Here is a 24630-nt window from a genome sequence, read left to right on the forward strand (position 1 = left end):
TTTGTTAGATAGTTTAAAAAAGAAGAAGATATTTTGCTACATAATTTTCAAATTAAAGGTAAATACTCATTTTGGCCCACTTAAGCCACGCAAAACACTTGGATAGTAACACATAACACCATTACAAGTTTATTGGCATCATTTATATAATTGTTTGCAAGTATTCCCAAATGGGTTTAGTGTCAAACGATCAAAAATGAAATAAGAATACCCAGAAACTGATTTGAAGAAAACCAGAGTCATATAACTGAAAGCAAAGAAAGAAAAGAGTTAAGAGAGTTTAAGAAACATGGTAGACCATCCAAAAGCCAAAGCTGCTTCTGAATTTCCTGATTTTTTTTTGTTTTTTGAAAGTTCTTTCCGGGTCGGTTTGAGTAGGTATTGGCAATCAGGTTTGAGTTGGCTTATGGCCATCCCTACAACATCAGCGTTCAACAACACTAATGGCCATAACAGAAGCTATCATCCAAGACAAACTCTGGGGATACAGCAATCCCATCCTATTACTGCCGATAACAAGGCTTGAACAAATCATAAGTTCATGACGACAATGGCCTTTGGCAAGACTATCAATATGTGGTGCCACTCCTAGTTTTCAAGAAGGTTTACTAACTACCTAGGCAGGCTATATCAATATACCCAACCAACTTATGGTCATGTGCTAGTTAAACTGATCTGTTTTGCTGGACACCCCATCCCAAAACGTTTAAAAAAAAAAAAACTGAGGCAGTACCTAGATGAAAATATATTGACAAATAGAGTGTTTGGCCTGAGCTTATAAGCTCGTGCTTTAATCTTTTAACTTTTATCTTTTAATTTTTATGTATAGCTTTTCAAAACTTCATTTTTTTTTTCTGCATTTTCTTACATTTTCAACAAAAAAAAAAAAAAATATCAAGGTATAAATATACTTTAGCACACTGAAAGTTTAGACTGAAACCTGTACATAAACTCACAGTTAAAATAAACTAACAATTTAAGCTAAACCAAACCAAACAAACATATACTAAATTCATTGGCTTAGCTTAAAAAAAAAGTTTGGATAAAAATAAAACCTAAAAAAGTAATAACAAAAAAATATATATATTTAACGAATCATGCAATCATCACTCTTTATAAATCTCCTTCCCCTACCAGCCCCTCTCTCAACTAGATTTATTTAAGAATTTGGCAATTTTGTCCTTTTTGTCTTAGTAGCAAACATTCCCTAAATGCTTTTTTTTTCCCATAAGAAAATTTACTTGATCGTCTGCCAAGTGATAAATAACTTTTTAGCAATGCATGGAAATGTGATCCACCCCCATGGATAAATTATATCAGAAGCCAAAAAAAAATTTGAACTAAAATCTAAAAAAAAAAAAAAAAAAAAAAATTGTAACAGAGACAGAAGCAAGCCCACAGCAAGCCCACGGCAAGCCCATAACAAGCCCAAGGCAAGCCCACGGCAAGCCCATAACAAGCCCACGGCAAGCCCACAGATTCTCAAAAAAAAAAAAAAAAAAAAACACACGGTCTCGCAGAGCAAACCAAACCCCAGACAAAACAGACCAAACCCCAAACCCCAAACAGACAGAGCAAACCAAACCCCAAACCCCAATACAGAGCAAACCAAAGTACCAGCTCGCTCGTCGTCGCCGCAGCTCGCTCGTCGTCGCCGTAGCACGCTCGTCTTCGTCGTCACTCATCGTGGATCACACCTCATCGCAGATCGCGCGTTGCTCATCGTAGATCGCCCCTCATCGCCTCATGGCCCTCATCGCAGATCGCGCGTTGCTCATCGCAAATCCGCCTCCGCCGCCTCATCAGAGATCGCGCCTCATCACTCATCGCAGATCGCAGATCGGGATCGCAGAGCTGCTCCGGTCTCGGTGCTCGATGATCGGTGATCGGGATCTCAAGGTATTTCCCTCTCTTTTTCTCTCTCACTCTCTCGCAGTCTGTCACTCTCTCTCTCTCTCGCTATCTGAAATGAAATCTATGAAATGAATTAATGAAATAAAATTAATGAATGAGCTTTTTATTCTAACTCTCTCTCTCTTTTGAGTGGTAGGTTAGTGATTGGTAGATTTATTAATATTTTGTTTTTTGCCTTTTTTTTTATTTACTTTTTAAATTTGGTTTTATCTTATTCTTACCCGCTTAGTGATAGTCAATTTGTGTTGGTGTTAGTGAGATATGTGTAATGTGTATTGTAAATTTGTGATTGTGAAATTTTCTGATTGACAGTTGGTTATTATAATTGGGGCATTAGGCATGAGGCTTGTACCAATGTGCTTGTCTCTTGAGTGGGGTAGGGGTAGATGGGCACATGGGGTTGAGTTACACTGCTTTAATTATTGTGTTGCACATAAGATGTGTAATGACTGGCTCTTTTAGTGTAATATGTATATGAGGCTAAACAATATAATAAATTAAAGTAGTATAATTAATGACAAATAAATTAAATCAATATAGTTTATTGTTACGCTAAACAACAATAATTAAAGCAATATAATTAACCAATACAGTATAAAAGATAAACAAATTAAATTATGTTAAACTAAACAACAATTAATAATTTAATAATTAATGAAACAACAATATAACAAATTATAATTTATAAAAAACAAACAAATTAATGAAACAAATAAACAACAATAATTAATAATTTTATTAATATTTCAAATAAATTTATAGTTTATTATTTATTCTTTTGCTAAAATTATGGACAAATATTTGATAAGAAAACCACGCATTCAAAAAAAATTTTCTGAGAAAAATTTTTAAGAACACCCTAGAAAAAATTCCTGGAGCCGCCACTGGAACCATGTACCATAATATTAACCAAAAGTTGGCCACCCTTGATAATCCAGAACCATATTTAGTTTGTCATGTAACATAATATTAACTACAACCAAAAGCAGGACACCACTCATCATACATAACACTAACTAATTATAAATATATGAAAAAGTGAACTTTAAAGACTGATTTTGGTTGAGTGCAGGTTTGTCGAAATTTGTTAATAGATTTGAGCTTTTGCATGTTTGTCAGATGCCACTGCAACCACCTCCAAGTGCGTGAGACATGGCTTCAATTTCGTCGTTGTCCTCCAAATTAAGCTGCACATTCAAATCAATAACTTATAATTAGAATGACCAATTTTAACATACTCAAGTAACCTTAATTAAAAACAATAGCAAGCCAGTGTGAGATAGTTTACAATAGTGCAGACATACATAAGCAAATAACACACATTTGCATGACATAATGCGAGTTAAGAGAGTTTGTAGCAATTCATATGTTACTTAATATGCTTTATGGGTCATAGAATTAGTAATTTATTTAAAATGAATCAATTCTTAATGTTTATGTCAAACACATAGAAAGAGATATAAAGCCATTTACAGTATGGTCATTATGAAAGTGCAAAACAAAGCAAAAACAAATTTCTTGAAAAAATATGAAAGAAACTTACTCTAGCTGGTGTGTGGCTCCCGAGAATGCGTTGGCCGTCATGGAAGAATTGGTTGGTCCTATATTCCAATTGGCACTTGTCACAGTAGGCAATGAAGAGCTTGATGAACTTTGTGTCAGACCTAATCTTAAAGTACAGATCTCACCCATCCTACAGTAAGTAAGAAAGAAATGATGGTAAAATGAAAGCACAAAGCAGCACTGGATTTGTTGTTGTAAAAATTGTACGATATGGCATATGACGATAAAAGAAAATGATAAAATTTAGGAATTTAAGGACATATTGATCTAAGAAAATTTTGTTCAGTTGAATCAAAACGTTGGAATCCAATTCAAGTACTGAATCATATTGAACCAAAATGCATTGTGTAAACTCTTTATCATGAATGACTTATTGCTCTATTTTTGGTTCAATGGACCACAAACACCTTAATCACTAGTTCTGCTCTCAATGAGTCTACCCTTAGGTATGTTTGGGATGGAAGGAGTTTTTCCTTTGGGTGGGTGGGAGAGAGAGAGAGAGAGAGAGAGAGCAAGCTAAGCATTCCTATGAATAATAGCAAACAAACCAAATCATGCGAGTTCAGAACTGTAAAAACTCTCCAAACTCTTGCGAAACAGACCTGACAGAGAAGGAAAATTAAAAAGGGAAGCGGGACAAGATCTAATTTATCATACCTATTACATCTACAATGGATATAGAGTGTCACTAAAGTGGCCTTTTGATCATTTCCTGCCATATAGTCAAATAGAATTTTTCCCATGAACTCAAGCCTTAGTGAGTCATTTTTGCCAAGATACATTCCAATTTTCCTACCTCTCCCACAAACAACAAGCATAATATATGTACAATAACCAGAGCACAGGTTCATAACTATGCATTTCAAACTATTTTAAGCGCTATTGTGGCCACATTAACCTATCTCAATATGTACAATAACCGCCAAGAGCCCCGTAACACAGCGACATTGCCTGATCTGCTTAACGAAGAGTACCAAGGTTAGAGTCTCCCTCCTCACTTGTTGTAACAATTGAATTATCAAAAACAAAGAAAGACATTACAATAACGATTGCTCTGAACATTGCCCTGCCCCTTGATACAATGCAGTGTGGAGTTAACATTCCATGAACATAGAAACACACACACATACACATGCAAATGCAAGTACATCTTCATCTCTCTCCGTTACTCCTCACTCCTATCTACCAAAAAATTGAAAAAATCAGAAAAATCCACATTACCAAATACCCCTTTTTTTTGGCTGGGAATCGAGCAACTTAATACTAAACAAAAATACACAATAAATAATGATTATTAACATTATTACAAAACAAAGACCAGCAGACATTTTAACAATAAAATAATGGAAAGATTGAGAAAGCACAGATTTTTGGGAAAATGATTACCCAGAAACAAAGATTTATATATATACCTGACCCTTGACCTTGAGGTTGATACTGGGCACCTCGCTTGGCCTACTAGACTTACTCATTCTTTTCAGCAAGCTTAGCTACTTCAGAAAGAAATAATCTTTGTCAAAATTCTTAGAAACCCAAGTGTAGTGTCCTTGTCTCTGTGTTTATATACAAAGAGAGAGTAAATGGAAGGTAAGATTGGTGGGTGAGGTTTGGGTCTGTGGAGTGATGACAGGAAAAGAGGGGAGTAATGAAAAAGAAGCGGAAGAAGGAGCTGATGTGATCTGACTTGATTAAGACCAGTCATGACCTGTGGTCTGTGGTGTGATGACATTTTTCATTTGAAAGAAAGAAACAAGGTGCACACTGAGAATAGAAAAAGAATAATGTATGTGAGGGCAATGCATGTGATTTGTGAAGGAAGTGCAGATAAAAATTTGCCAAAAATGGCTACTCTGTCTTCTTTAGTTTTTTTGGCTCATTGCTTGATTCGTAAGAGAGAGAAAGAGTTAATTAAAATGGGTGACGTTGTTTGGATTTGATTTTTGATTTTGTGGTACTGAGTCTGAGAGAGATGTTGCTAGACTTTTGATTTTGTGGTACTGAGTCTGAGAGAGATTTTTTATTTTCATTTATTATCAATTAAGTCATCCATTAACAATATGTTAGTTGCGGCTGTTATCCATAGCAAAACAACATTGTTTCATCTTTTTTTTATTTAAATTTATTTAATTTAAAAAAAAAAAAAAACAGAAGTTTGACTTTGGGCAAAACCCTCCTGAGTCCTAAGCTTTTTGGAAGTGTTTTCTGTTGTGAAAGGTTCATACTTAGAACCATTGAAAAAAATCATTAGAACCATTGTAGAAATCATTTTGCTACAAAGATCTTGTAGTAATATTGAATAGAATTAAATCCCTAACAACCCTTAATCTCTTTAAATTTTTGTAATGTTTAGAGAGTGATTAGTTCATTTTACCTTTTGCCTTTCAATCATTGGAAAGAAATTTGTAGAATTCATCTTACTTTTTGATCATTGGAAAGAAATTTGTAGAGTACATTTAAACTTTTGATCACTAGAAAGAAATTTGTGGAGTTCTTGGTTTACCTTAAGAAAACCATAAACTTAAGACTTTTATTCCAATTCTTTTAGTTGTGCTAGAAGGGTATTCAAAATGAGTTGAAATATGTGTGAATAATAATGAGTCCATATCTAAATAGATATTCTTTTTTTCTTTTCTTTATTTTGCGGTAAAAAGGAGATTTCATTCAAACAAACTAAGAGCGTCCACACAGAAGTTCGCTTTCCTATAGCAGTGCACCACCTTAATTTAAGGAACTTGAGCATTTAGGTGCCTACAATCAGCCATAAGGGATGAATTAATAGCATTAGAGATGTTTTCATTGTTCATCAATTTAACAACAGTTTGTGCATCCAATTCTACTAACTGTCAAATTTAAACACATGATTATCCCATCCCTATTTCCCACAGTTTAGCTAGGAAGCTAGTGGAATTTCCTATGTTTCTAGAGAAAGCTTGTATCCAAGCTCCCGAATCAAAGCAAAGAATGACCCCTCCTCCTGCTGCACTTGGTTTTCCAAGAGAAGATCAATGTTTAGTTTGAACCGGCTTCTGTAAGGTCTTTCCCACCGGATACTGCTCTCAACACGAGGTCTCTTTATAGAATTCCTTTGAGCACAAAATGCAGGCTCAGCTGCTCTTTGAATGATTTCTAAGTGGATGGTTTGGTTGGGGCTTTGCTTTTGGAAAACAACTCTGTTACGATGCTGCCAAAGAGTCCAAACGCCAAAAGCAAGTCTAGCAACATCTCTCTCAGACTCGGTACCACAAAATCAAAAATCAAATCCAAACAACGTCACCCATTTTAATTAACTCTTTCTCTCTCTTACGAATCAAGCAATGAGCCAAAAAAAACTGAAGAAGACAGAGCAGCCATTTTTGGCAAATTTTTATCTGCACTTCCTTCACAAATCACATGCATTGCCCCCACATACATTATTCTTTTTCTATTCTCAGTGTGCACCTTGTTTCTTTCTTTCAAATGAAAAATGTCATCTCACCACAGACCACAGGTCATGACTGGTCTTAATCAAGTCAGATCACATCAGCTCCTTCTTCCGCTTCTTTTTCATTACTCCCTTCTTTTCCTGTCATCACTCCACAGACCCAAACCTCACCCACCAATCTTACCTTCCATTTACTCTCTCTTTGTATATAAACACAGAGACAAGAACACTACACTTGGGTTTCTAAGAATTTTGACAAAGATTATTTCTTTCTGAAGTAGCTAAGCTTGCTGAAAAGAATGAGTAAGTCTAGTAGACCAAGCGAGGTGCCCAGTATCAACCTCAAGGTCAAGGGTCAGGTATATATATAAATCTTTGTTTCTGGGTAATCATTTTCCCAAAAATCTGTGCTTTCTCAATCTTTCCATTATTTTATTGTTAAAATGTCTGCTGGTCTTTGTTTTGTAATAATGTTAATAATCATTGTTTATTGTGTATTTTTGTTTAGTATTAAGTTGCTCGATTCCCAGCAAAAAAAAAAGGGTATTTGGTAATGTGAATTTTTTCGATTTTTTCAATCTTTTGGTAGAGAGGAGTGAGGAGTAACGGAGAGAGAAGAAGATGTACTTGCATTTGCATGTGTATGTGTGTGTGTTTCTATGTTCATGGAATGTTAACTCCACACTGGGCAGGGCAATGTTCAGAGCAATCGTTATTGTAATGTCTTTCTTTGTTTTTGATAATTCAATTGTTACAACAAGTGAGGAGGGAGACTCTAACCTTGGTACTCTTCGTTAAGGAGATCAGGCAATGTCGTTGTGTTACGGGGCTCCTGGTGGTTATTGTACATATTGAGATAGGTTAATGTGGCCACAATAGCGCTTAAAATAGTTTGAAATGCATAGTTATGAACCTGTGCTCTGGTTATTATACATATATTATGCTTGTTGTTTGTAGGAGAGGTAGGAAAATTGGAAAGTATCTTGACAAAAATGACTCACTAAGGCTTGAGTTCATGGGAAAAATTCTATTTGACTATATGGCAGGAAATGATCAAAAGGCCACTTTAGTGACACTCTATATCCATTATAGATGTAATAGGTATGATAAATTAGATCTTGTCCCGCTTCCCTTTTAAATTTTCCTTCTCTGTCAGGTCTGTTTCGCAAGAGTTTGGAGAGTTTTTACAGTTCTGAACTCGCATGATTTGGTTTGTTTGCTATTATTCATAGGAATGCTTAGCTTGCTCTTGCGCTCTCCCCCCCCCCCAAAAGAAAAACTCCTTCCATCCCAAACATACCTAAGGGTAGACTACTTCCATATCGTACAATTTTTACAACAACAAATCCAGTGCAGCTTTGTGCTTTCATTTTACCATCATTTCCTTCTTACTTACTATAGGATGGGTGAGATCTGTACTTTAAGATTAGGTCTGACACAAAGTTCATCAAGCTCTTCATTGCCTATTGTGACAAGTGCCAATTAGAATATAGAACCATCCAATTCTTCCATGACGGCCAACGCATTCTCAAGAGCCACACACCAACTAGAGTAAGTTTCTTTCATATTTTTTCAAGAAATTTGTTTTTGCTTTGTTTTGCACTTTCATAATGACCATACTGTAAATGGCTTTATATCTCTTTCTGTGTTTGACATAAACATTAAGAATTGATTCATTTTAAATAAATTACTAATTCTATGACCCATAAAGCATATTAGGTAACATATCTATTGCTACAAACTCTGTTAACTCGCATTATGTCATGCAAATGTGTGTTATTTGCTTATGTATGTCTGCACTATTGTAAACTATCTCACACTGGCTTGCTATTGTTTTTAATTAAGGTTACTTGAGCATGTTAAAATTGGTCATTCTAATTATAAGTTATTGATTTGAATGTGCAGCTTAATTTGGAGGACAACGACGAAATTGAAGCCATGACTCACGCACTTGGAGGTGGTTGCAGTGGCATTTGACAAACATGCAAAAGCTCAAATCTGTTAATAAATTTCGACAAACCTATACTCAACCAAAATCAGTCTTTAAAGTTCACTTTTTCATATATTTATAATTAGTTAGTGTTATGTATGATGAGTGGTGTCCTGCTTTTGGTTTTAGTTAATATTATGTTACATGACAAACTAAATATGGTTCTAGATTATCAAGGGTGGCCAACTTTTGGTTAATATTATGGTACATGATTCTGGACCGTATATCTCAATTTTCATTTTGCTTCATGATATAATTTATCCATGGGGGTGGATCACATTTCCATCCTCTACGTGTAGCATTGCTAAAAAGTCAATTATCACTTGGCAAACGATCAAGTAAATTTTCTTATGGGGAAAAAAAAAAGCATTTAGGGAATGTTTGCTACTAAGAAAAAAAGGACAAAATTGCCAAATTCTTAAATAAATCTAGTTGAGGGAGGGGCTGGTAGGGGAAGGGGATTTATAAAGAGTGATGATTGCATGATTCGTTAAATATATGTATATTTTTTTTTGTTATTACTTTTTTAGGTTTTATTTTTATCCAAACTTTTTTTTTAAGCTAAGCCAATGAATTTAGTATATGTTTGTTTGGTTTGGTTTAGCTTAAATTGTTAGTTTATTTTAACTGTGAGTTTATGTACAGGTTTCAGTCTAAACTTTCAGTGCGCTAAAGTATACTTATACCTTGATATTTTTTTATTTTTTTTGAAAATGTAAGAAAATGCAGAAAAAAAAATGAGGTTTTGAAAAGCTATACATAAAAATTAAAAGATAAAAGTTATAAGATTAAAGCACGAGCTTATAAGCTCAGGCCAAACACTCTATTTGTCAATATATTTTCATCTAGGTACTGCCTCATTTTTTTTTTTTTTTTTTCGTTTTGGGATGGGGTGTCCAGCAAAACAGATCAGTTTAACTAGCACATGACCATAAGTTGGTTGTGTATATTGATATAGCCTGCCTAGGTAGTTAGTAAACCTTCTTGAAAACCAGGGGTGGCACCACATATTGATAGTCTTGCCAAAGGCCATTGTCGTCATGAACTTATGATTTGTTCAAGCCTTGTTATCGGCAGTAATAGGATGGGATTGCTGTATCCCCAGAGTTTGTCTTGGATGATAGCTTCTGTTATGGCCATTAGTGTTGTTGAACGCTAATGTTGTAGGGATGGCCACAAGCCAACTCAAACCTGATTGCCAATACCTACTCAAACCGAACCGGAAAGAACTTTCAAAAAACAAAAAAAATCAGGAAATTCAGAAGCAGCTTTGGCTTCTGGATGGTCTACCATGTTTCTTAAACTCTCTTAACTCTTTTCTTTCTTTGCTTTCAGTTATATGACTCTGGTTTTCTTCAAATTAGTTTCTGGGTATTCTTATTTCATTTTTGATCGTTTGACACTAAACCCATTTGGGAATACTTGCAAACAATTATATTTTTTTTTTATAAGTAAGAATGATATATATACGAATGTTGCTCTATGCCTGAAAAACACATAGCAACCCAGAAATACAAGAAAAAGAAAACAAAGAGAAACAAGAGAGAAAACTAAACAGCAAAGAAATTACAATAGGAGAAGGGAACAAAGAAAATAAGAGAGTGAATCACTAGACGTGAGTCCCCACGCCCGAGACCAATCAAAAAGAGTTCCACAAAAAGAAGCAAGCAACTGATCACTAGAGCTATCCAAATCCTCAAAAGTCCTCCGGTTCCGCTCCTTCCAAATACACCAAAGGATGCACAACGGGACTAAATTCCAGATCTGAGACGAATGCTTCTCCAGCCAATTCCACCATCCAAAAAGCAAGTCTGGAATCGAACTAGGCATAACCCAAGCCAAGCCAAAAATTATAAAAAGAAAGTTTCATAACCGATAGGCCACCTCACAATGAAGAAGAAGGTGATCTACCGTTTCTCCACAATGACGGCACATAATGCACCAATCCACAAAAACTAATCTCCTCAATCTCAGATTGTCTCCCGTTAGGATCTTATTCCAAGCTACACACCAAACAAAAAAAGAAACTCGCCTAGGGGCCTTTCCTCTCCAAATAGCTTTCCAAGAAAAGATAGTTGAAGGAGAATTTCTTAATTTGTTATAGTACGACCGGATGTCAAAAGCCCCATTAGGCTTCAATTTCCAACTCATCCGATATCCAGCATCCATAGGAGGGATTATAGCACCTAACATACGAAGAAACCGCAGCCCTTCATCCATCTCCCAATTATTAAAAAATCTACTAAACCGAACATTCCAAAATCTTCTATCCTCCGCCCCCTGCCTATGCAAAGAAGCTTCAACAGAAGCCTCCTTATCAATGGCAATGCCATACAGCCTAGGAAAAGCCAATTGAAAAGGTTGATCCCCATACCACCCATCCTGCCAAAACCTCACCCTATTCCCCAACCCAACCACAAACTGACAATTTTTGCTGAAATCCTCCCAACCCATGCGGATGCTTCTCCACAAACCACACCCATGAGCTCCCCTACCCAGCTTTGAGGTCCATCCCCCCAATCTTCCCCATATTTTGAAGCTACTACCCGCCTCCATAAACGACCCTCTTCCTTACCAAACTTGCAAACAATTATATAAATGATGCCGATAAACTTGTAATGGTGTTATGTGTTACTATCCAAGTGTTTTGCGTGGCTTAAGTGGGCCAAAATTAGCAAAATATCTTCTTCTTCTTTCTTAACTCAAAACTTCTGTTTTGAAACTCAATTTTGGCAAATAGAAAATATTAAATAATTGAACCCATTTCTCTATAATCTCTCTGTTCTCCTTATATCCAATTTTTGTTTCATTAAACTTTTACATGATAATCTACACATAAACCTCTAGCCAATTAATACCTACAAAAATTTGGGATTTTGAGATCAATTCATAGAAATCCTAATCCTTCCTAATTTTTGAAAGGTTGATTTATATTTACCTAGAAAATTTTGGGATTTTGAGATCAAACCATAGAAATCCTAATCCTTACTAATTTTTGAAAGGTATTAGAAATAATGCATTGAGATACTAATCAAGTTGTATATCTCTTTTTCATCCCAAAAAAAAAAAAAATTGTATCTCTACTATTTTAAAACCTAAAAGATAACAGCAATGAAAAATCTTAAAAAAGACACTTACCCGTATTGTAAAAGGAGAATGTTAAATGCTACCTAGTGTAGGAGCCATGCTAGATCTAGAATTTGCTTTCGCTGAAAGGTTGAGTAGTGGGAATATTTTTGTTATGGAGGAGTGACTTCTCACAAAAAAAAACCCAATACAGGTAACAGAGCAAATCACTTCTAAATCTATCCATCAGGACCATCACTAAAGGTTTTATCAAAGAAAAAGAAATCACTAAACTTCTAAAGGCCTAACCTAAAGCAAACCTATTACCTAAAGACAGCAACGCCGTTACGCCTCAGTCCCTCAGAGCAAGAGCAACGCCGCCGGAGATCTGATCCAGTCCAGATCGTCGTCGGAGATCGATAGTCCAGATCGTCGTCGCTCGCCCTCATCGCCGTCGGAGATCGCTCGTCGGTCGTCGCCAAATACAAGCAAACCAGCATTCCAACCAAATTTAAAACGTTTCACACATCAAGCTTGATCCTTTAAAGAATCCCAACAGAGCACAAAATAATGACCATGCGAATCTAACAACTGAATCGATAAATGACACCCAGAAATTAATAACCCAATTTTCCTTTTTTTTTTTTTTAAATCCCAGCATCAAAATTCCACAAACTTCATACTCAACGAAAGAAATGGAGAAACAGAGATTGTAATACCTGGAAACTTGTAGAGCTTGACGGAGTGATCGATGGATCCGGAAGCGAGGCAAGTGGAGTTGGGGCTAATGGCGATGGCGGTGACGCCGTCGCGGTGGTGGCGGAGGATCCTGGGAGCGCTTGACGGAAGAAGAGGGTCGTGGATGGAGATAGAAGGATCGGAAGCGGAGGCAGTGACGAGGTGATGTGCTTGCTGGTCCCACACCACGGAGCAGAAGGAGCCGCCGCCACGGCCATTGCTGGAGGAGGAGGCCTTGTGGGCCTCCCTGAGCTTCACTGACCGGACTTTCATGGCGGCTTTGGAAATGGGTTTGGCTTGGCTGGGTAGGTGGGTGGGAATTTGTGGATTTGACTTTTGGAGTTGGGGGTTTTGTGGGGTGTGTTCGGGGATTTGGCGAGAAATGGGGGATTTTTGGTTTTAGATTTCCCGAGAGGGATTTTGAGCGAAAGGAAGAGAATGAAATTACCAAAGAGGGTATAGAGTTAAGAGATTTTGCTTTGGGGGCCATTGGTGATTCTACTCCTTTGAATCAGGCTCATTTGGAATAAAATCAGGCCCATTTGCAATAGACAGTTTTCCTCCAAAGTCCAAATTTACTAAGGCTTGAGTTTAAAAATTCTATTTGACTATATGGCAGGAAATGATCAAAAGGCCACTTTAGTGACACTCTATATCCATTGTAGATGTAATAGGTATGATAAATTAGATCTTGTCCCGCTTCCCTTTTTAATTTTCTTCTCTGTCAGGTCTGTTTCGCAAGAGTTTGGAGAGTTTTTACAGTTCTGCACTCGCATGATTTGGTTTGTTTGCTATTATTCATAGGAATGCTTAACTTGCTCTTGCTCTTGATCTCTCCCCCCCCCCCCCCATCCACTCAAAAGAAAAACTCCTTCCATCCCAAACATACCTAAGGGTAGACTCATTGAGAGCAGAACTAGTGATTAAGGTGTTTGTGGTCCATTGAACCAAAAATAGAGCAATAAGTCATTCATGATAAAGAGTTTACACAATGCATTTTGGTTCAATATGATTCAGTACTTGAATTGGATTCCAACGTTTTGATTCAACTGAACAAAATTTTCTTAGATCAATATGTCCTTAAATTCCTAAATTTTATCATTTTCTTTTATTGTCATATGCCATATCGTACAATTTTTACAACAACAAATCCAATGCAGCTTTGTGCTTTCATTTTACCGTCATTTCTTTATTACTTACTGTAGGATAGGCGAGATCTGTACTTTAAGATGAGGTCTGACACAAAGTTCATCAAGCTCTTCACTGCCTATTGTGACAAGCGCCAATTGGAATATAGGACCATCCAATTCTTCCATGACGGCCAACGCATTCTCGGGAGCCACACACCAGCTAGAGTAAGTTTCTTTCATATTTTTTCAAGAAATTTGTATTTGCTTTGTTTTGCACTTTCATAATGACCATACTGTAAATGGCTTTATATCTCTTTCTATGTGTTTGACATAGACATTAAGAAATGATTCATTTTAAATAAATTACTAATTCTGTGACCCATAAAGCATATTAAGTAACATATCTATTGCTACAAACTCTGTTAACTCACATTATGTCATGCAAATGTGTGTTATTTGCTTATGTATGTCTGCACTATTGTAAACTATCTCACACTGACTTGCTATTGTTTTTAATTAAGGTTACTTGAGTATGTTAAAATTGGCCATTCTAATTATAAGCTTTTGATTTGAATGTGCAGCTTAATTTGGAGGACAACGACGAAATTGAAGCCATGACTCACGCACTTGGAGGTGGTTGCATTGGCATCTGACAAACATGCAAAAGCTCAAATCTGTTAATGAATTTCCACAAACCTGTACTCAACCAAAATCAGTCTTTAAAGTTCACTTTTTCATATATTTATAATTAGTTAGTGTTATGTATGATGAGTGGTGTCCTGCTTTTGGTTTTAGTTAATATTATGTTACATGACAAACTAAATATGGTTCTGGATTATCAAGGGTGGCCAACTTTTTGTTAATATTATGGTACATGGTTCTGGACCGTATATCTCAATTTTCATTTTGCTTCATGATATAATTTATCCATGGGGTGGATCACATTTCCATGCTCTACGTGTAGCATTGTTAACAAGTTAGTTATCACTTGGCAAACGGTCAAGTAAATTTTCTTATGGGAAAAAAAAAAAGCATTTAGGGACTGTTTGCTACTAAGAAAAAAAGGACAAAATTGCCAAATTCTTAAATAAATCTAGTTGAGAGAGGGGTTGGTAGGGGAAGGAGATTTATAGAGTGATGATTGCATGATTCGTTAGTTTTTTTTTTTTTTGTTATTACTATTTTAGGTTTTATTTTTATCCAAACTTTTTTTTTAAGCTAAGCCAATGAATTTAGTATATGTTTGTTTGGTTTGGTTTAGCTTAAATTGTTAGTTTATTTTAATTGTGAGTTTATGTACAAGTTTTAGTCTAAACTTTCAGTGTGCTAAACTATGCTTATACCTTGAATTTTTTTTTAAAATGTAAGAAAATGTGAAAAAGAAATGAGATTTTAAAAAGCTGTGCATAAAAATTAAAAGATAAAAGCACGAGCTTATAAGCTCATGCCAAACACTTTATTGTCAATATATTTTCATTTAAGTACTGCCTCAGTTTTTTTTTGTTTTTTGTTTTTGTTTTGAGATGGGGTGTTCTACTGAAGGCAAAACAGATCAGTTTAACTAGCGAGTCCAAACCTTCTGTCTCACTTTTCCTGCTCTACTCTATATCCCATCAATAAAAACTTGCCACGTGTTTACCTAATTAATTAAATACTATTATTAATTAATAACGATAGCATTAATAAGTTAATAATGGTAATATTTAATGATGTGTTGTTTTTGTTTGACTTATAAGTCACGTATTGAAGAATCTACTGCAATGAAATGTGTTTTTTCTTATATGAGATACTTACACAAAGTTTGATTTTTGCATAATTACACTAGAAAATGAGAGAAATAAATGCGTTTATGCATCTAACAACTAGCACCTACTGACCTACACTGACAACATTTTAAAATATTTATCACATTACAAATGACCTTTTCAAAGGTGTTATTTTATTGCTAGCTCTTAATTGTTCATAAATAAACATTAAAATAAATAATTTTTTTTGGGATTTTTACATACCATCTGTTAAAATTCAAATATGAGAAGATTTTTTTTTTATTACCTTCAAATACTATACAAATAAGTGTTTTTATACTATTAAAGAGAAAATACATATATTTTTTATACTAGCGGATAATTATTGTTCAAACATGTCAAGAATTAAGGATTTTAGGTCTTAAAATTTGAAGAATAATTGAAATTTGTAAGCAAAAAAAGAAAAAGAAAAAAGAAAACAAAGAAAGGACGAAAACGACGTCGTGTTGAAAGTCCAAAAAACCGGCAAGGCGGCAACATAGGTATTCGCGCCAATAGCTAGCACTTGGATTTTCAAAACCTCTATACTCTGTCAGTGTATGTCCCCACCCCCCCAAAAATAAAAAATAAAAAATACTCACCGTCGATTAACAATTCCGAAACCAAATCATAAAAATCGAGCGGTCCCAACAAGCCCATCATGTACATACATCTCAAACGAAACAAAACACAAACACAAACACAAGTACACAACACAACCCTATACAAACACACACTCTGTACAGTGTGTTTGAAAAATTTAACTGAAAAACCAGCCGACAACTCGTGTCCACTTCCCAAATCTCGAGCTTCTCTCTCCTGGTTTCACGCACAGCGCCACCTTCACTTCCATTTTCTAATGCTACTACTTAGTTTTAGAGTATAATAATTATACTATAAATCTCATTTTTTTTAGCTTCCCTAGGCAAGAGTTCATGTTTCAATCAATTGTGTATGACTTTTTGTTCAAGCTAATTACATTAACATACTAGTACATCATTCTGAACCAACCTGAGTGCTTAAAAAAACCCACTAAAGACTTCCAAACTTGTCTGGTTCTTGCTTTTTTTTTTCCCCTTTTTAGTATGGACTGTGCAAAGTTGGGTTTTTTTGGGTTTTGTTTCTTCTTGTGGTCGCCAATGGTTGCTGCCTCTGACAATCTTCTTTCTCCAAAGGGTGTTAACTATGAGGGTATGTGCCAAGTGGGGTCTTCTTCAAAAGACACAAAACCCATGTCTTTTTGCTTTGTTGTGTTCTTCTTCTATTTTTTTTCTTTTGACTGAATCTCTGACTAATTCTGTGTTTTTTGTTTTTTGGGTGAAGCAGTGACTGCTTTGATGGCGGTGAAGATTAAGCTAAAGGACGAGTCGAATGTGATGAATGGGTGGGATATTAATTCCGTTGACCCTTGTACCTGGAACATGGTCGCTTGCTCTGCTGAAGGTTTCGTTGTTTCCCTGTGAGTCTCTCCCCCATTGTAATCATTTGCTCCTTTTTTCACATTTGGGAACTCAGAAATTGAAGAAAAAAAAAAAAACCCTTTTTGCTTTCTTAGTTAGCTAACCTAACAAAGAGGATTTGAAAGAAAGATTGGTTATTGGGGCTTTTTGCTTTTCTTTTATGTTCGTTTGGGGGCATTGCTTTCTTTGTAGTAGTAGTGGGTTGTTATTGGTTAATGAAATCTGAAATGTATCTCTAATGTTACTTGTTTCCCATTGATGTTGGTAGTGAAATGGCCAGCGTGGGCTTATCAGGAACTCTTTCACCAAGTATTGCCAATTTGAGTCACCTTCGGACAATGTGAGACTTCTCTCTTTCCATTTCTGCTGGACTTCATGGCAACTCCATTTGTCTATTTCTATTTCTTTTGCCCATTTAGTCATACTTCAATAAGTAATTAATTGCTACTCATATTTTAAGCTTAAGTAGTTAGTGCTCTATTTCTATTCCACCTGATAATGAAATGATGAGAGAGAATCGCTTGAAATGGTATGTTCTGCTCATGTTTAGAGGAAGGTGATTAATGCATTAAAAAGAGTGAGTTGATTCAAGTGGAGGGAACCAAAAAAGGCAGGGGAGACAGAAAAAACATTAATGGTAGTAAAAAAAAAAAGAAGTAAATTAAGAAAGTAACAAAAAGTATGATTTTGGATAGAATAGAAACTAATACATGTGGTTAATCCTAACTAGTCTGTTGAGGATTTATAGCCAACCCCAAAATTTTGGGACTAAGGCTTAGTTGTAGCTGTAATGTTTTTCAATATGGCTAATTTAGGAGCTTCAATAATGCTTACTTTTAGACAATTCTTTCTGTCTTTTTGTGCGTGTGTGTGGAGATTTTTGTGTTAAAAATTAAAGTAATCAAAGGTAATAACTGGCAATGCATGGTTCATGCCCATATTATGTCATGTTTTAAATTGATTTTGGTGCAGTGCACTGTATACGTGATGTCATACTTAAAAGTGTGTTAGCAGACCTAGATTTTGTAGGAAGCACTGTGCTAGGACAGATGAGCTTGATCAGAATTCATTGCAAGGGGGTATGAAATACTAAGTGTTCTTGTCTGTCTAGTTGCTTGATAAAAGGAAATATTTTGGCGTATAAGTTATGAGATGTCTTATGTCTTTTTTTGTGCCACTGCAGAAAAGATTATTTGAATTTAACATTTACCAATAAATATTTTCCATTTCTATTGTTGCAGGTTGTTGCAGAACAATCGGTTATCTGGCCCTATACCAGCTGAGATAGGAAAGCTCTCAGAGCTTCAAATGCTTGACCTCTCACAAAACCAGTTTGTTGGAGAAATTCCAAGTTCTTTGGGGTTTCTAACTCATCTAAACTACTTGTGAGTATGAATTGAATGATAAATTGTGCACTACAATTACTATGGCTTTAGCATTTTGTTTGCTCTAACTATTTGTTCTCTAAACCTTTGCCATGCAAGTTTTTCAGGCGGCTCAGTAAAAACAATTTATCTGGACAGATTCCTAAGCTTGTTGCTAACCTCTCTGGTCTTTCATTCTTGTATGTGTTTCATCAGATTTCAACTGTGTTTTCTCTTTCAACATGTTTTGAATAATTTTAATTTTGTATAACTGTATTGCATAGGGATTTATCGTACAACAATTTCAGTGGTCCCACTCCGAAAATACTAGCACAAGGCTACAGGTGAGGCCTTTAGTGAAAAGAAATGTTATTTTATAATAATAAAACCTGATTTTTATTTCCAGTCCATAGTTTTAACTGATTATAGTTCATCATTTTATGTCAAGTGGAGCATTCAATGGTGATCAATATGCTAAAATTCCCACTTGATCATTAGATAGGCCATCCTATCTAGTTGCTTAAGCTTTTGCATTGGATGCTCTAGCGCAAGTATCCAGCTCTTGCTATTTTATTCTATTTCTTTTAGGTCCTCCTATGGCTTCGGATTTTTTTTTACCGAATTATAATTAGTTTCTGATATGTAAACAATCCTATCTGATGAATCTTCATTTGGGGAGTTTGCGTTGGATGTTGTGGAATTTTACTAGAAAGGCAGAAAGAACAAAACAAAGATACTAGAAGAACAATACGACTTTTCTTCATACACAAGTGTTATCCTTAAGAGGAATTATGTATGTATCCCAAAATGTGGTAAAACAAAGACATACTGCATTTGCTCTTTTTGAATGTGAGTCATTAGTTTGTATTTAATAAATACAATTTCATATAGATTAGGAAAAGTCAGCTACCAGTGATGTTATGTTCAGTAGTTGATATTAATTTGCAATATTCCATTTGCCTGCGTTCTTCAATTTTTGTTGACACACTTCAACAGCTGAATTATTTAAAATCCTTCCCAATATGTTATTTCAGCTAATTGACAGCTTCATGTTTTCATTGTAGTATTACAGGGAATAACTTTCTTTGCGCTTCTACATCAGCACAAATTTGCATGGGTGCTTCAAAACCAATAAATGGTAATATAGATATAACCTGTAAAATATACTTTGCTAATGAGTGCCTAAATATACTTGAATGAATATGCAAGATGGCGTAATTACAGATACAAGGTCAACTCAGAAAGTCAGTGGTCATCATCAGTGGGTGCTTTCTGTTGCCATTGGCATAAGTTGCACATTTGTGGTTTCTGTGATGCTGCTTGTTTGTTGGGTGCATTGGTACAGATCTCGGCTACTCTCTTCATCTTATGGTACTAAACTACTCTTTTTTCTATGAAACACGTAGATGATAGGGATCTGGAGAATTTCTAAAGATTCAAATGTGTTAAAAAATGCATATTTTCAGTGCAGCAAGATTATGAATTTGATATTGGTCATCTCAAGAGGTTTTCATTTCGTGAATTGCAAAATGCCACTGGAAATTTTAGTCCCAAAAACATCCTAGGGCAAGGTGGATATGGAGTGGTTTATAAAGGATGCCTTCCAAATAGGACAGTGGTCGCGGTTAAGAGGCTGAAAGATCCAAGTTACACAGGAGAAGTGCAGTTTCAAACTGAAGTTGAAATGATTGGCTTGGCTTTGCATCGGAACCTCTTACGTTTGTATGGATTTTGCATGACATCCGATGAAAGATTGCTTGTTTATCCTTATATGCCAAATGGGAGTGTTGCTGATCGTTTGAGAGGTTTGTACCATTGTTGCTTGTCCCTTACCCTCTCTCTCTCTCTCTCTCTGTATTTGAAAATTTTGATTAATTTTTACATTGAATTTTTAGTTGTTCTACATAATAATGTTGTGGGTGTATGTTTTGGTTCATATAATTATTTTTAATTTCTAAAAATATTAATGATTATCCATGTGAACCAAATAACATATTTTCTAGTTCATTTTTAAGATTCAAACGCAAGAAATGAGTCAATTTTCTAAAAAAATCTTTCTACAAAGCGAGTCATTTTCCAAAAAAATAATTTTCCATCAAAACAAATGGAGCATGAGAATCTATTTTCATTTTCAGCAATAGTTTCAGAAAATGATTATGATATTTTTTGTAAGATATTGATTTAAATCCTTCAACTAGGTCTTTGTGTTAGATATCTTTTTTGATTTTATTGGTCTTTGTGTTAGATATCTTTTTTGATTTTATTTATAAGTCCTTTTAAATATGAGTTTTACAGTATAAGTCAATGCTTAATCATGGGCAAGACTAGAAATTTTTGCCTTTGGCTGGGAGGGGTATAGTATTGTCACACAACTCAAGTCAAACTATATGCGTGTGTATTACATGTGTATAGGTGCGAGGAGGGAGGGAAATTTGTTAGAAATACAATAATGGTTTGTGTGTTTTAAGGGAATTCAAGTAGAATATTGAATGGGAAGCAATGAGAGATTAGGTTTTCATGGATTCATGGATATTGGTTTTTTTTTTTTTTTTTTTATATATATATATATATATATATATATATATATTAAATTTTATGGTTGAATGCGGAAGTGTGGGCGTGAGTGGTTAACAGTTTGGAGGGCTTGGATAAGGAATTTAGATCATGGGAGGGTTGGCCACAGCTAAGGCAGCAAGTGTGGATGTGATTTAGGATGGATTCTTGAAAGGAAAATGGCTTAGGGATTGATGGTAATGCAATTGGGGTTTGGAATGGAAAGTGGAAGATTGATGGTTGTTGGAGTTAAGGGTTTGAATATATGAACGGGTTGAGAGATGGAATGAGTTTTGACTGCTTCTTGAGAGTCATTTTCTCCCTCTTTTGAGACCTCTTCAAGGGAGTCTCTTCCTCTAATGCAGGACAATCAAGTCTAAGCAACACAAATTGGCAATTTCATTAATGAATTGGAAGTGTAATTATTTATCGAACCATAGAACTAATTCGACTGGCCCACATGGTCTTCTCTTATTGGTTCTATTATTCCTCTTGTGCAACTAATAATTCTAGCACGTGTTTATATTATTAATAAATGTGTTAAATGTAATTAGCATGCTATGGAATGTAAATAACTATTCTATCTTATCCTCTACTAATTAACTTCTAACTACTTGGACAAGTTGATTTGATTACACGGGTTCACCCCAAGCTAATCCCCTGACTTGAATCTAGGGTTGTCAATACTTGTCTTGAATTACCACAAAGGTTCTGTGTGAATATGGAAGCAAGGAAAGGAGGATAAGGCTGGTTGGAGCATATGGTTATTAGAGAGGAAAGGGTTGCTTGGCACTTATTTACTAGTTCCAAGTTCCTTCTGACACTTTTGGTCAGAAACCGAATCTTTGTGTTCCGCCTTCATTCCTTGAATCAATCAGCTTGTTCCTAGAAAGATGAAAGTATGTGTGCATCCAAAAAAGAGAAAAGAGTATTATATGTGTGTGTATATAGGGGGTACATGTACATGTTTTTAAATTGAGAGAGAGAGAGAGAGAGAGATGTCTCAATTGTTAAATTGTAAAGAAAGTCATAACTCATAAGTATATTTTATATGAAAGTTATCAAATCTAATATAGATATTTATAGTATAATTATATAAGATAATTTAACATCTTTCTGAATTCTATGAGCATGTAAAAGAATTCACCAAAAAAAAAAAGCATCTTCCATTAGAGTTTTGCTTGATGAAGATATAAAATTCATTCACATTCATAATGGGGACCAAATTTTAATTTTAATATAGGGTATAGAAAATTTTAAAGATCACATAGTATAATGTGGTACTGCCCTTGTGCTTGCTCAATATGACACCCTTAAGTTTCCTGGTGGCATCACATTTTTGAAACTTGAATAATTTAATAACTGGTCATTTAAAAATATTTCTTCATGGATCGATATTTAATTACTTAAATTTATTATTTTCAATTAGAGCTACACCCAAGTGCAGCCTTTTTCTTACTCCTTTGTTAATTCCTAAATTGCATTCTTCTTATTAGCAGAAACTTGTCGAGAGAAGCCCTCTTTGGATTGGAACAGAAGAATGCGGATTGCCATTGGGGCTGCCCGTGGACTTCTGTACTTGCATGACCAGTGTAATCCAAAAATAATTCACAGGGATGTCAAAGCTGCAAACATTTTGCTTGACGAAAGTTTTGAAGCTGTTGTTGGGGATTTTGGTCTTGCTAAGCTGTTAGATCGGAGGGAATCACATGTCACTACTGCAGTACGTGGCACTGTAGGACATATTGCCCCAGAGTATCTTTCAACAGGCCAATCTTCTGAAAAAACTGATGTTTTTGGATTTGGCATACTACTTTTGGAACTCATAACAGGGCAAAAGGCATTAGATGCTGGAAATGGTCAGGTTCAGAAGGGAATGATTCTTGAGTGGGTAAGTGGTTTCTATCTGTTGTTATATTCGTAATGAAATACTTAAGAAAAAAAAATTCATAATGAAATTGAAATCATTGGACTTTGTTTCTCTTCGGTCTTATGGTTCAAGATTGATATAAGTTCATGATGATACTGTGACACAGTGAATGCCAGGAGAATACCATGGTTATTGTTTAGTTTCCAGTAAATTAATGGAATTGTGATTGATGCGAGTGTTTTAATAGTATATTATGGTGTGCTAAGTGGTAACTGATTATTAATATTATTTTAAATGCAAAGTGGATGATGCATCTTCAGACTTGAGCATAGCGAGACAATGTATACTGAAACCGTGAAGCTTTTCCTATCGATGCTGGGACACTCGCATGCTTTATATTGAGTGCACGATGTTGAGTCCACATCAAGGAAACATAAAGAAAGTGATTAGTTGATATACATGATTGAAACCCAAGCTATGGAATTAGGGATGGGAGTGGTGTCCTTGCCTTACTATTACAACCATATTCTAATTTGGTTTTTCTAGTGGTATACTGCACTTTACTTTCACCTATTTCATACTTCGTAATTTGTATAAGATTTTTATTCTTTCTTCATACACTTTCAGATATAATTTATCATCTCTGTGTCTTTTGTTCTCTAATTCATGCTGTAAAATATCAAAGCTACGTAACAAATGTTTGTCTTGTATTTGAGCTTATTCCTCAGCAGCCTTTTCATTATTCTCAGTTTTGGCATCAATCATAAGTTTGTAAATAATAATTGAATAATGCAGGTAAGAACCTTGTTTGAGGAGAAGAAGCTGGAGGTGCTAGTTGATAGGGATCTAAGGGGATGCTTTGATGCATTCCAGTTGGAGAAAACAGTAGAGGTAGCCCTGCAGTGTACTCAATCACATCCCAACCTCCGGCCAAAGATGTACGAAGTTTTGAAGGTCTTGGAAGGCCTTGTTGAGTCAGGACAGGCAGAGGATTCACAAAGTGGAACCAACCTTTGTGAGGCAAGGGCTTGTAGTTTTTCCAGAATTTACAGTGATGTTCAAGAAGAATCTTCATTTATCATTGAAGCCATGGAGCTTTCTGGACCCCGCTAACAAGCAGTTTAATTTGTTCCTGTTTAAGTTCAAATGTAAATGAGTTTTGCGCTTTATCATAATCATATACAAATTTATACATTTTCTATTAAGTTAATGCTTGTTGGATTCTATTGTGATTTGGGCTTGTGCAAATAGTATCGAGTCCAAATCTTCTGTCTCACTTTTCCTGCTCCACTCTATACTCCACCAATAAAAACTTAACACTTGTTCACCTAATTAATTAAATACTATCATTATTGACTTATTAATGCTACTGTTATTAATTAATAGTAATATTTAATTAATTAGGTGAACACGTGGCAAGTTTTTATTGGTAGAGTATAGAGTGGAGCAAGAAAAGTGAAACAGAAGATTTGGACTCAATAGTACCACAAGACTCAATTCTATAATAGTAAAGACAAAGTCAAATAACAAGTACACAAAGTATGCTAAAGTTTATGTGATTTGACAAATTATTTATTTTTATGGGCAGTGGCAAGGAGAAATTTCATTATAGAAAATAAGGAGATAATACTGTGGTATAAGAACATTCAAACCTAAACTCCAAAATACATCCCAAAAAAAGTCTTAACAAAGGAGTATTGTCGATAGCGCAACATTATGGTACAACTCAAACTTACCATGGGTGTGGAATTGTGGGTCAAGTTCCCATGGACGAACC

The 24630-nt window shown here is 35.2% G+C and overlaps 2 protein-coding genes across 8 annotated transcripts; one reads left to right on the top strand and one right to left on the bottom strand.

Annotated features, from left to right (window-relative positions):
* Nucleotides 1–2809: 2809 nt before the first annotated feature.
* On the bottom strand, nucleotides 2810–13109 carry LOC142634428 (protein ENHANCER OF LHP1 1-like). Of its 4 annotated transcripts, none has more exons than XR_012844175.1 (3): nucleotides 4890–5354; nucleotides 3458–3515; nucleotides 2810–3101 (listed from the first exon to the last, which is right to left on the bottom strand). XR_012844175.1 is itself a non-coding variant. In XM_075808718.1 (3 exons), the coding sequence occupies exons 1-3, from the start codon at nucleotides 12963–12965 to the stop codon at nucleotides 3002–3004; spliced, it is 450 nt and encodes a 149-aa protein (XP_075664833.1). In that variant the 5' UTR covers nucleotides 12966–13109; the 3' UTR covers nucleotides 2810–3001. The 4 variants fall into 4 exon arrangements, 2 of the variants coding, with proteins under 2 accessions (XP_075664833.1, XP_075664834.1); XR_012844176.1 differs by having other exon boundaries at nucleotides 4864–5354; XM_075808718.1 differs by lacking the exon at nucleotides 4890–5354 and adding an exon at nucleotides 12674–13109.
* A 3199-nt stretch (nucleotides 13110–16308) lies between these two features.
* LOC142633557 (putative LRR receptor-like serine/threonine-protein kinase At5g45780) lies at nucleotides 16309–24421 on the top strand. 4 transcript variants are annotated; one of them, XR_012843932.1, is made up of 12 exons: nucleotides 16309–16797; nucleotides 16933–17065; nucleotides 17335–17406; nucleotides 18308–18451; nucleotides 18559–18630; nucleotides 18715–18774; nucleotides 19495–19568; nucleotides 19640–19801; nucleotides 19897–20235; nucleotides 22483–22874; nucleotides 23156–23401; nucleotides 23649–23785. XR_012843932.1 is itself a non-coding variant. In XM_075807796.1 (11 exons), exons 1-11 carry the CDS (start codon nucleotides 16692–16694, stop codon nucleotides 23964–23966), a joined length of 1872 nt encoding a protein of 623 aa, XP_075663911.1. In that variant the 5' UTR covers nucleotides 16326–16691; the 3' UTR covers nucleotides 23967–24421. The 4 variants fall into 4 exon arrangements, 2 of the variants coding, with proteins under 2 accessions (XP_075663911.1, XP_075663912.1); XR_012843931.1 differs by lacking the exon at nucleotides 23156–23401 and adding an exon at nucleotides 24336–24421 and having other exon boundaries at nucleotides 16327–16797; nucleotides 19655–19801; nucleotides 23649–24103; XM_075807796.1 differs by lacking the exon at nucleotides 23156–23401 and having other exon boundaries at nucleotides 16326–16797; nucleotides 23649–24421.
* The last annotated feature ends 209 nt before the right edge of the window (nucleotides 24422–24630 follow it).

This window comes from Castanea sativa, chromosome 5 (assembly GCF_040712315.1).
Source record: "Castanea sativa cultivar Marrone di Chiusa Pesio chromosome 5, ASM4071231v1".
In the NCBI taxonomy this organism is placed as follows: Eukaryota; Viridiplantae; Streptophyta; class Magnoliopsida; order Fagales; family Fagaceae; genus Castanea; species Castanea sativa.